At 39.5% G+C, this 11,913-nt stretch overlaps 3 protein-coding genes across 4 annotated transcripts; all 3 read left to right on the top strand.

Annotated features, from left to right (window-relative positions):
* Position 1: 1 nt before the first annotated feature.
* Positions 2-1,105, top strand: LOC116620680 (ubiquitin carboxyl-terminal hydrolase 15). Its single transcript, XM_032386241.2, has 2 exons — positions 2-139; positions 345-1,105. The coding sequence occupies exons 1-2, from the start codon at positions 33-35 to the stop codon at positions 1,042-1,044; spliced, it is 807 nt and encodes a 268-aa protein (XP_032242132.1). The 5' UTR covers positions 2-32; the 3' UTR covers positions 1,045-1,105.
* Positions 1,106-1,370: 265 nt separating this feature from the next.
* LOC5516466 (3-hydroxyacyl-CoA dehydrogenase type-2) lies at positions 1,371-5,102 on the top strand. 2 transcript variants are annotated; one of them, XM_032386254.2, is made up of 4 exons: positions 1,371-1,604; positions 2,399-2,560; positions 2,987-3,224; positions 3,404-5,102. In XM_032386254.2, exons 1-4 carry the CDS (start codon positions 1,428-1,430, stop codon positions 3,559-3,561), a joined length of 735 nt encoding a protein of 244 aa, XP_032242145.1. In that variant the 5' UTR covers positions 1,371-1,427; the 3' UTR covers positions 3,562-5,102. The 2 variants fall into 2 exon arrangements, with proteins under 2 accessions (XP_032242145.1, XP_001636472.1); XM_001636422.3 differs by having other exon boundaries at positions 3,374-5,102.
* On the top strand, positions 4,907-11,734 carry LOC5516467 (3-hydroxyacyl-CoA dehydrogenase type-2). Its single transcript, XM_001636423.3, has 4 exons — positions 4,907-5,130; positions 9,844-10,005; positions 10,627-10,864; positions 11,381-11,734. The coding sequence occupies exons 1-4, from the start codon at positions 4,942-4,944 to the stop codon at positions 11,569-11,571; spliced, it is 780 nt and encodes a 259-aa protein (XP_001636473.1). The 5' UTR covers positions 4,907-4,941; the 3' UTR covers positions 11,572-11,734.
* Positions 11,735-11,913: the final 179 nt, after the last annotated feature.

Genomic DNA, 11,913 nt, shown 5'->3' with positions numbered 1-11,913 from the left:
GCCACACACCAGTCCGCTGATACAAAAAAAACATGGCGGATGGTTCAGACTTCGAAGGTGTCAATGCTTATTGTGCTGTTTGTCGCCAGAAACAAAATCACATGAAGATTTGTACGCGCTGTAGAGGAGTCTTATATTGGTAAGATCTCGCAAGGGCTATTTTGGTTTAAAAACTTTGATTTGAATGCGCCAAGCACCCCTGGCCCTAATCTTTACTTTTTATTACATCATAATATTATTACTAACTATGATTACATATAATATATAAAAATACATGAATCCAAGAGACATGATTCAGGGTGTACTTAATTATTATTTACCCTATCTGTTTTTGTTCCTTACAGTTCAAGATCTTGTCAAAGCATTCATTGGCCAAAACACAAAGTGACGTGCAAGCCAACAGCAACATGTAAAAACGACTCAATTTGTGATCAAGTTTCCAGAGAATGTGGAGAGATAAAAACTGGAATTGGGAGTTATTTTGCTGGTGAAACTCCTAAAACTTTACACAACATTGGGCAGCATGAAAAGACAAATAAGAACTCCATACCAGTGGTGGGCGCAAGACAAGAAGATAGCAATGACTTACAGCAAACGTCTGATAAGAACTCCTTACCCATAGAGGGTACGAGACAAGAAAATAGCTATGATTTACAGCATAGGTCTAAAAATAATCATACTAAGAGTGGTGAACCCAAGCTAAAAATCTTTATCAAGCACAATCACAAAAAACATGAACTCAATGTTGAAAAAAATCAAAATGTTTTTGAAGCTATTTCAAGTCTTCTCCACATTCCAGTAACAAAACTAAAGGTTATTCACAAGGGAAGACTAGTTAATAATCTCAACATCTGTGATGTTTTTGTTGATGGGACATTATTTCTTGCATTTGGTGAAGTAACTGAAAGTGAGGAAGGTTTGGACCAGAACGAGATTAAAATGATCATGGACCAGTTAGATGTAGATAGGAATGTGGCTGTGAAGGCGTTGCGCCACGAAGGCAATGTTGTAGATGCTATTTTACAAGTAGGTAATAATATTTGATGAACAACAATGATGTATTTGTTCATTCTTTTAGAAATTAAAATAAAAATATTTAAACTAATTCAAGTATTTTGGGTTAATTTAAAAGGGCTGGGTGACCATCATTGGAAAATGAAAAAAATGACCCAGAAATTCTAAGCCACAAAAACAACACCCAAAAAAAACACTTTTATCTTTTATTCCACCCTTGCAGTTTCAAACTACGGCGTTGCCGTTGGCTCAAAACAGTGACTAAAGGATAATAACCCCCCTCCCCACCCCCGACCTGCTCAACATAGTAGAAAGGGAGGGGGACTGGACTCCGGTTTCTCCAGTCCCTCACCTCAGAGCTCAAAGATCAAAGCGCCAAGAGTAAAACGCTAATCTGGTTTTGTTTTCTAAGAATGTTATTGGAGAAAGTTGTAGCGCTTATAGTAGGCGGTGCGTCTGGAATTGGCCGAGCTACAGCTATAAGACTCATTCGAGCTGGCGCTAGGGCTGTAATCGTGGACCTACCAAGCAGCGAAGGACAAAACACGGCACAGGAATTCGGCAGCCATTGCACATTCATTCCAGGACATGTGAGCGAATCGAACGAAACAAACATTTTTTTTTTACAACTTTACTATGGACAATAGAGAGCTGAAAAAATCTTTTGTTTTCAATTCCTTCGTAATTATTATATTCTACGCAACGATCGTTTTACTTTTGTTCCATCGTGGGCCCCTAATGGTCCCCCGAAATTTCGATGTGCTCAGCCCTCATTGTATTTTTCGATGTGCTCGCTGCTCGATTTATTCAACAACTAAAAATGCGCGGTCTCTCTCATTCTTTCTCCATTCTTATGAATATGTTGCCCCCCATTAACTTACATTTTTAATATAAATATGAAATAAATTGTTCTCAGTTGCCCTTTCGTGATGAGAAACTTGCCCCACAGGCTTGATTTCTAGCTTGTTTCTGTGTTTTCAAAGGATTGGCTTAGGGGAGCGGATGAGAGTCAAGTATCATATCGACCACAGGGGGGATAAAGCCTGGCTTCCCCCCTACCAGATTCAACAACAGTAATAGGGTGATTAAGATCCATGACGCAAAAGGACGCCGCCTCGCCATACTCGATTGCGCGTGCACAGTTTTCTTGCCAGCGTCACGTCCTGTTCAGGACAGCATTTCATGCTTTTAAACATCCTCTTCAGGACGGGACTCCGGCAAGAAGCGGCGTCCTCTTGCCGACGTCGTGGATCTAAATCACCCTAATGAAGGGGGATGGAGGGGGGGGGGGGTTGAACTGGTTGATAACTGAAGATTGTACCACCACAAAACCCCTAAACAGTGAAATAATGCAGCATATAGCAGCAATTTTTTTCTCTCTTAGGTTGATTCAGAGTCTGAGATCAAAGCAGCTATTAAAGTAGCAAAAGAGAAATATGGATGTGTTAATGCTTCCATAAATACTGCAGCACTGAATACAAAAGAACTCACCCTCTCAGAGTCAGGATGCCCACATCCACTGGAGTTATTTGAGGAAACAATGAAGGTAGAAGTTTTTCCAGTTTTTTTTTTTCAACAATGATATCGCCTGGCGCTTTTTGTTTACCATACAAAGGGCCTTGGTTCAAATCAGATTTTTTGGGGGTTGAGGGGGAGAAGGGAGAGAGTTTTCGTGGTAAAAATCTGACCAACCCTGAAAGGACAAAAAGGGATTTTTTATGCCTTTGCATTATCTCCAAGGGACTATTGTCGGATTTGGCTACAAAAAGTCTGACTTGATTGATGACATACCAAAGTGATCTAGCTTATGCTTTGAAGATTTGACGACAAAACGTCTAATACTCTATTGAAAACCGAATATCGACTTTCGGCCGTTCTGGGGGGGTGCGTTTGCACCCCCTTCACCCCCCTAGGAACGGGCCTGCTGTTCCAGGCATGACTCCATAACTCCTACCCATCTGATATTTTAAAGATTAATGCTGTTGGTACTTTCAACGTTGCTCGGCTTGTGGCAGAATCAATGGCAACTAATACCCCTGACCAGGAAGGGGAACGAGGTGTCATAGTAAATGTCTCAAGCATCCATGGAACTGAGGGTCAGAGTGGCAAAGTGGCATATGCGGCAACAAAAGGAGCAATAAACGCCATGACGTTACCGATGGCTAGGGATCTGGCCAAATTAGGAATTAGAGTCAACACCATATCACCAGGTGGGTAATACATTAACGAATAGTGAGGTGGATCTTGTGGAAGGGCCGACAGGTTACCACCCCCCTCCTTACATTTATTGTAAATGCTTATTTTTTCCATACAACCAAGAGATAAATAATCCTTTTGATTTTTTTAATTCATTACACAGGTATTTTTAATACTCCAATGTTTATGGCAGGCAGAACTAAAGAATCACGTGAAGCAATTACTAAAAGTGTGCCATTCCCAAGACGTACTGGAAAGCCTGAGGAATTTGCCCAGCTGGTACAGGCTGTAATTGAGAATCCCATGATAAATGGAGAGATAATAAGAATTGATGGGGCTTTGCGCTTTTAGAATATTCCAACTCCTGCTGTTAAAAGCTGAATTACACTTTGGAGCCAGCATGTTTGACTGTACAGAATTCTTGAAAATGTTTTATCCTGGCTCTTGGTGCATGTTGCCAGACCTAAGATAATACCCAAAGCTAATAAGGGTATCCTAAAGGGTTCCCTAGTAAAATGGCCAGGAAATATGATTTGTAATGCACAACGTTGGACCCCTTACTCTTTAAGAATTGCAGAGAACTACGCAAATGCAGCATACTCAAGAAAAATGGGAAGGCAAAGCAGTAGATGGATACAAGGTCTGTTTTGTGGGACACCCGGCCTAGTACGGTTCGGTGGCATGGTCGCCACATACCAAGAGGGATATTAGCACGTTGGAATCTGTCCAGCGTAGAGCCGCACGCTTTACCACAGGGGATTACCAAGAAACAAGTAGCGTTACCCAAATGATTAATGTGTTAGGCTGGCAGTCACTCCAACATCGAAGAATAGTTAGCGACCTCGCACTTTTTTATAAGATAAACTCCGGCCTCGTCAAAATTGATTTTCCGCCTGATGTTTCACCTAAGCCTGCCGTCTACTTCACAAGAACCAGTGCCTGTAATAGCTACCAATTTTCACTCCTCCCAGCTAAAATTAACGCTTTCCAGTTATCCTTCTACTCGCGCACTATTCCCGTCTGGAATGCTCTACCGCAGGCAGTTTTTCCCTGTCTACCATCTGCAGCCAACTTTGTAGCGGCCTTACCTAGTGAGCTAATCCGATGATGGGCTTTCATCGTGCTTTTCGTTTGTTTGCTATTGCATGTCACGTAAAGTTATGCGCATAGCAAGTATTTTCATTGTATTATCATTGTTTTTGTACATGTTGACGTCCGTTATCGTCCTCACGCGCCAGCCTCCGCTGACCGCCAATTGCCGGATTAGCTCGCTAGTGGCAATTACGTTATTTAAAGTTAAAGTGTTCTAGGAAAAGTCCCACAGGATAAAGCATTCCATGATAAGATGATAAGTTAAATGATGTGTTTACAAATTAAATTGCGCATTTTTTTAAAGAGCTGCATACATGGTTTAAAATTCCACTGCCGGTTTATTTAACATAGCAGTTTTAGTAGAGCGTGAGGTGTGTGTGTGCGTAGGGGGAGCTCTAACAGTATATGGATCAGGGAAGGGGCCAGTAAAAAGGCTCTCCAAAAATACTACTCCAAAAAAATCCTAGGCGCCATCAGACCAAAACATTTTTTGGCTACTTGTATTCATTCAACTTTACCCCTTCAACAAAAAACAACATTTGCATGAGAAGATCGATGACTAAAGCTTTATATCCAGAATGGGTACCCTGTGTATACCCATCAAATAAAAGACTGGGTACTGCCTTCCCCTCTCACAAGATGGCGTCTATCCCGTCTATGCAGCGATTCACGTGCCTAGTTACTGGTGGTGCTTCGGGTCTAGGGCGGGCCACAGCGGCAAGACTTGTGCGAAATGGAGCACGGGTAGTTATCGCTGATCTTCCTTCCAGTGATGGGAATAACGTGGCAAAGGAACTTGGTAAAAATTGTGCCTTCGCGCCAACTGATGTAAGTAAGTGAACAGACATGTGGCCCTGAGGACGTGTCGTATGTCTGTACCAGGTGGATGATATTACTCTTTGCTTTGCTTCGTTGCTGTACATCTTAACTCAGAGTGCATGTAACTTCTGGGGAATTTACTTTTTTGATAAGGCTCTTTTGTTAACTTAAGTACATATGACCTATCTCATAAATTACCTGTGAACCCCAAAATTTCTTAAACCTGGAGATTCCTACGAGGGGGTACGGGGAGTTGGGGTCAGGGGACATATAAGTGATTGGTTGTGGTTTCTGTGGTATATACATGACTTCAGTCCTAAAAAGAGACATACGGGCTTATACATTGTTTTTATTAGGGCTATGCTAATCTATTTCGCTACAACTTTAATAACAATACAAACAGCTTTACTTTACCATATTACTGTAGTAAATGATCCAATAAATGCCCCCTATCTAATGAACGGCTCGTATCTAATTAACGAACCCCCTAACCTTACAAGTTTTAAATAAATACCCCTCTCTAATAAGCGTCCCCCTCTATTTATCGCCCCCCCCCCCTTACCCTCCCTCCCAGGTTAAAAACAAACAGCATAGTAGTTTGGCTTCTACTGGGTGAGACTTGCTTAATGTCAAGGAAAGCTTGCTATGCAGGCTATAATTTAATGTGATCCTGACAGACTAGAACTCCACTGCACTTGGATTTGTTATATTTTCATAGTTTGTAAAGAACTCCACTCCATGCCTCCTACCTATTGAAAGCCCCCCTCCCCCAATATAGATTATTTATGGTATACACATTTTTATAAATATACCAGTTTGTTTCCTGTTGTTGTTGATTAGATTGATTTTATTCAAAGCCATGTGACACCAGGGGTGGGGGGGTCCTCTACCATGTGGGCTTGGGTTGCAGTTTTGGGATTATTTCACTATATAAAAGGGTAGAAAATTTGCAATTTTCACCATAAAACAGTCAATGTACCTCGTTGCAGTTTTGGGATTATTTCACTATATAAAAGGGTAGAAAATTTGCAATTTTCACCATAAAACAGTCAATGTACCTCGTTGCAGTTTTGGGATTATTTCACTATATAAAAGGGTAGAAAATTTGCAATTTTCACCATAAGACGGTCAATGTACCTCGTTGCAGTTTTGGGATTATTTCACTATATAAAAGGGTAGAAAATTTGCAATTTTCACCATAAGACGGTCAATGTACCTCGTTGCAGTTTTGGGATTATTTCACTATATAAAAGGGTAGAAAATTTGCAATTTTCACCATAAGACGGTCAATGTACCTCGTTGCAGTTTTGGGATTATTTCACTATATAAAAGGGTAGAAAATTTGCAATTTTCACCATAAAACAGTCAATGTACCTCGTTGCAGTTTTGGGATTATTTCACTATATAAAAGGGTAGAAAATTTGCAATTTTCACCATAAAACAGTCAATGTACCTCGTTGCAGTTTTGGGATTATTTCACTATATAAAAGGGTAGAAAATTTGCAATTTTCACCATAAGACGGTCAATGTACCTCGTTGCAGTTTTGGGATTATTTCACTATATAAAAGGGTAGAAAATTTGCAATTTTCACCATAAAACAGTCAATGTACCTCGTTGCAGTTTTGGGATTATTTCACTATATAAAAGGGTAGAAAATTTGCAATTTTCACCATAAGACGGTCAATGTACCTCGTTGCAGTTTTGGGATTATTTCACTATATAAAAGGGTAGAAAATTTGCAATTTTCACCATAAGACGGTCAATGTACCTCGTTGCAGTTTTGGGATTATTTCACTATATAAAAGGGTAGAAAATTTGCAATTTTCACCATAAAACAGTCAATGTACCTCGTTGCAGTTTTGGGATTATTTCACTATATAAAAGGGTAGAAAATTTGCAATTTTCACCATAAGACGGTCAATGTACCTCGTTGCAGTTTTGGGATTATTTCACTATATAAAAGGGTAGAAAATTTGCAATTTTCACCATAAGACGGTCAATGTACCTCGTTGCAGTTTTGGGATTATTTCACTATATAAAAGGGTAGAAAATTTGCAATTTTCACCATAAAACAGTCAATGTACCTCGTTGCAGTTTTGGGATTATTTCACTATATAAAAGGGTAGAAAATTTGCAATTTTCACCATAAAACAGTCAATGTACCTCGTTGCAGTTTTGGGATTATTTCACTATATAAAAGGGTAGAAAATTTGCAATTTTCACCATAAAACAGTCAATGTACCTCGTTGCAGTTTTGGGATTATTTCACTATATAAAAGGGTAGAAAATTTGCAATTTTCACCATAAAACAGTCAATGTACCTCGTTGCAGTTTTGGGATTATTTCACTATATAAAAGGGTAGAAAATTCGCAATTTTCACCATAAAACGGTCAATGTACCTCGTTGCAGTTTTGGGATTATTTCACTATATAAAAGGAAAGAAAATTCACAATTTTCACCATAAAACAGTCAATGTACCTCGTTGCAGTTTTGGGATTATTTCACTATATAAAAGGGTAGAAAATTCGCAATTTTCACCATAAAACGGTCAATGTACCTCGTTGCAGTTTTGGGATTATTTCACTATATAAAAGGAAAGAAAATTCACAATTTTCACCATAAAACGGTCAATGTACCTCGTTGCAGTTTTGGGATTATTTCACTATATAAAAGGATAGAAAATTCACAATTTTCACCATAAAACGGTCAATATACCTCGTTGCAGTTTTGGGATTATTTCACTATATAAAAGGATAGAAAATTCACAATTTTCACCATAAGACGGTCAATATACCTTGAATGGAACAATGTTTTGCAGATTTCAGTGACTACTTTTTTAACCAAATATGTTGCCAGAAGATTGCTGATCGTTTCAAATATAATACACTATATAAAAGCATTCCAAAGTCTGGGCGGAGCATCCCTTTACAAAAATTTTCAAAGAATACCTCCCCCTGGACGCTAATGGCCATCATTCTTTCCTCTACTTATTTCCTTTTGTGGATATGCCAGCCCAGCAAAATAAAGAGAAAAGACAGACAAATTTTTTTAATCCACTTTAATGCTGTATATTTATTTATCTATGCTTCAGCTAATGCAAAAGACTAAATTAGTGTAAAAAAATGTAGGAAAGTTTCAATGCTACTGGAAAATGTTGGAAGTCTTACGAAATGCTGTCGCACAAAAATCCAGAAGGAAGTGCCCCTAAAAACTCTCTTTGAATTGCACAGAAATCTATTACACATGGCTTGTCACACTGACTGGCTTTTGGAAAAAAGCCAGGCAATTACAGCTCAGAGTGTTCGAGAATATTACTTAACCTGGAGATTTAGCGTTTAACCTGGAGACTTGGAGATTTGCTTCAAAATCTGGGGGATCCCAGGTTATCCGGGAGAGTTGACAGGTCTGCTATCTAATTTAGTTACTCTTTGGTGATGCTTACAGTGATTACTCGTTTTCAGTCACACATGCACCCTGTGCCTTTCCTTTACAGGTCACAACTGTATTTTAGTGGATGTCAGTCATGAATATCATGAATTTTGAATGTTTCCAATTCTGCACCTGTCACACCTTTAGATTGATCACAACCAAACTACATCAAAAATAGCTATCAACTCACCCACATTAGGTGGGTGTCACAAGATTTTGAGCCTCTTCACCTGCTTACCTAGGCTCAGTTTCCATCAAAGAGGATTGCCTTCTTAGCTACTGTCACCATGCCGCAGGCTCAAAACTTCTCTTCAAATAGCCATGAAGCAACAACAACGACTAAGGGAAGTGTAGGAGCCTCTGGTGCAACTGATTACCAGCCTCACTGTGGTGCTAGCAAGGTCTCAGATTACTTGCCAAACCGGTTTATAATCATGATGTCAGTCACGTAAGAATGTCAAAACTGTCAAAATGTTTGTGTTTGTGTTATATGTGAGTTTCTGAGTTTTGTGCGATATGGCAATCGCGAAGGATGTAGTGAACTTTGTATTTAATCCAAATAATTTTAATCAAGTGTGCAACACCAAAAAAGTGTGTTCTAGGTCAGTTCAATTTGTTTTCTGAAACAAAGGCTTAAAGGGAGAAGTTTATAGAGTGTCTATCATCTATGCTCAAATGGAGCATTTGCTTGGAAAAAATCAAATACTCTGTAATTTGCACAAATTGAGTTTAAGAACTAGATAGGATAGGGAAGGCAAGCTCACTTAACAAGACAAGACGAGACAAGCTCATTAAAGTCAAGGTTCACAGAAATATCGGAAGCACAGGATATAGCTTTTATTTCCAGGCTTGGGAAAGAACTAAAAGATTCCCCACTTTCGCACTTATCATCGGCTAAGCTGAAATGATTTTGTTTGTATATGTGGTGCCAAAGTGAAAACCAGTGTGACTCGAATGGTACTATCCTCCAAATATGGAAAACTTCTACAATAGTAAATTTAATTGACCAATCAACAGCATAGTACAAATTTTGTATAAATACATTTTAGCTCCTTTGCTTCGATCAGTTGTTGTTGCTGCTTCACCACCGCCATAACTGCTCCTATCACTGATACAAATTATTTGTTCAAGATTAAAAATGAGATGAATTTACAGCCCTTAAATATCTGCTTTTAGTTAGGGTTAGGATTTTTGGGTGGGGGGCAGGAACGCATCCCATGCACCCACCAGTTACCGCAGGGTTATCCTTGATACTATACTACTTTATGTTGAGCACAATCCTGGTATTCAGGTAACTTCTGAGGCTGATGTTCGACAAGCCATTGCCGTAGCTAATGAGAAGTTTGGGCCATTGAATGCTGCTGTGAATTGTGCTGGAATTGGCATTGCTGTTAAGACACTTTCAAAGACAGGAGAAGCTCATGCCCTGGACCTATTTGAAAAAGTTCTCAAGGTCAGTCGGAATGCCTTGGACATTTGATGATGGGAGTGGCTGTATAACTCCTGCACAGGGCTTGGATGCCCGGTAGCAGTTCAAAGCAAATTAAAAGTTATTTTTATCATTTGAAACAATTAGAGTTTGATGTTTGACTCTGTTATAGCTACAGTACCAATTTCACCTTCTTTTATTGATATCAATATTATTATAACCCTAGTGAACTCCCCTGAAAAATTAACATTAAATGTTACAAAGTACGGAATCAAAGGTGGCCCAGTGTGTTAGCGCGTCAGCTTATGGGGCCTCTCACCTCTGCTGAAACGGGTTCGATTCCCGGTCGAGACATGGATAGTATCTTTCTGTTTCTCGGCCCTGAATTTGACTTGTTGAACGTATGTGAGCTTACTAGAAGCTTGTGTTTCTCAGTCCCAAGATGGGACACTCTTAATACATTAGGATTTTAAATGTAAAGTGCTTAGAACATGGTTGGTATAAGCGCTATATAAATGCACATATTATTTATTATAAAGTGACTTGTTTTTTTATTTTATATTTCTATTACAGACACACAAAAAATACTGGTACGATCAAGGCCATCCATTTAAAAATATCTATATCTCTATTATATCATTATAGGTTAATACCACCGGAAGCTTTAATGTCATCCGCTTAGTGGCAGAGCAAATGATCAAGAATGAACCAACAGAGGGTGGAGAGAGAGGCGTTATCACTAACACTGCCAGCGTGGCAGCATTTGATGGGCAGATGGGCCAAGCCGCTTATTCGGCTTCCAAGGGAGGGATTGTTGGGATGACACTCCCCATTGCAAGAGATTTGGCCAGGAATGGCATTAGAGTCAACACCATTGCACCAGGTCAATTATCACCGTAATCCTTACAAGTGCTGCTAAGTCATCTAGCATCATCCCTAGGAGGGGGGATATAAAAACAGACGGGTGTGATCGTCTGTAAATCTATTATAACCCTAAGGGATGGCACTTTAAGCTTGATTGACTACGTGCTATTACCAAACGATACAAGGAGTTTGAATTCTGGGTTGGGTCTGAAACTAATACATACAGTACTTGAGCTTTCAAATCACCCATCTCTACCCTCTTGCCTTCTTGTGATGTGAAAGACCCAGATGCATTTCCTGTGTTTTCATAAGTTTGTCTCTCATTTGATGACAATAGTTATGTTGGTTGAGACTTGGCGGCCCTTGTGTGTGCTCCCCAAAGGTCCCTACTGCAGATTTCTATCCCCTCTGCAGATTTCTCTACCACTGAAGAAAGACAATGCTGGGTCCAAAAGAAAAAAATGAATCCTTTCACAGTAATTATTGCTTTTATTAAATATGTTATCTGGAAGGCTATCTTTGTGTGCTATTGTAGGTTTGTTTCTAACCCCACTGCTGGAAAGCCTACCTGAGAAGGTCCGCATTGCACTAGCGAAGACCGTTCCATTTCCTCCACGCCTCGGCCATCCAGATGAGTATGCTCACCTTGTACAGAGTGTCATGGAAAATCCCATGATGAACGGAGAGACCATCAGGATTGATGGAGCACTCAGGATGCAGCCATGAAGATTGATAAAATCTGATAGATTATCAATATGTGCCTTGTTGGTAAGATTTTATAGATTATACCAACGTGGCGATGAGCATGGTGGAACTGAACAAATAATTTATTCCTACTTACACCCCTGTACTTATTCATTTTGAAAATTAAAGAAACTGTTTTCATCTATTTTGAAGTTTATGTTATTTTATTTTAGTATTAGTTGAAAACCCCTTAGCCTCAGGCAAACCGTGCCAGCATCCCCAGCCAAAACAACCAGCATGCACCTGGAGGTGCTGTGGAATAATTCACCTACCCTTTGTCAACCAAGCATAATTATTGTGCTAATAATGACTGGCTGTTGTTGA

This window comes from Nematostella vectensis, chromosome 10, assembly GCF_932526225.1.
Source record: "Nematostella vectensis chromosome 10, jaNemVect1.1, whole genome shotgun sequence".
Lineage (NCBI taxonomy): Eukaryota > Metazoa > Cnidaria > Anthozoa > Actiniaria > Edwardsiidae > Nematostella > Nematostella vectensis.
Note: the sequence above shows the minus strand (reverse complement) of the source record. Positions and strands in the feature narration are given on the sequence as shown.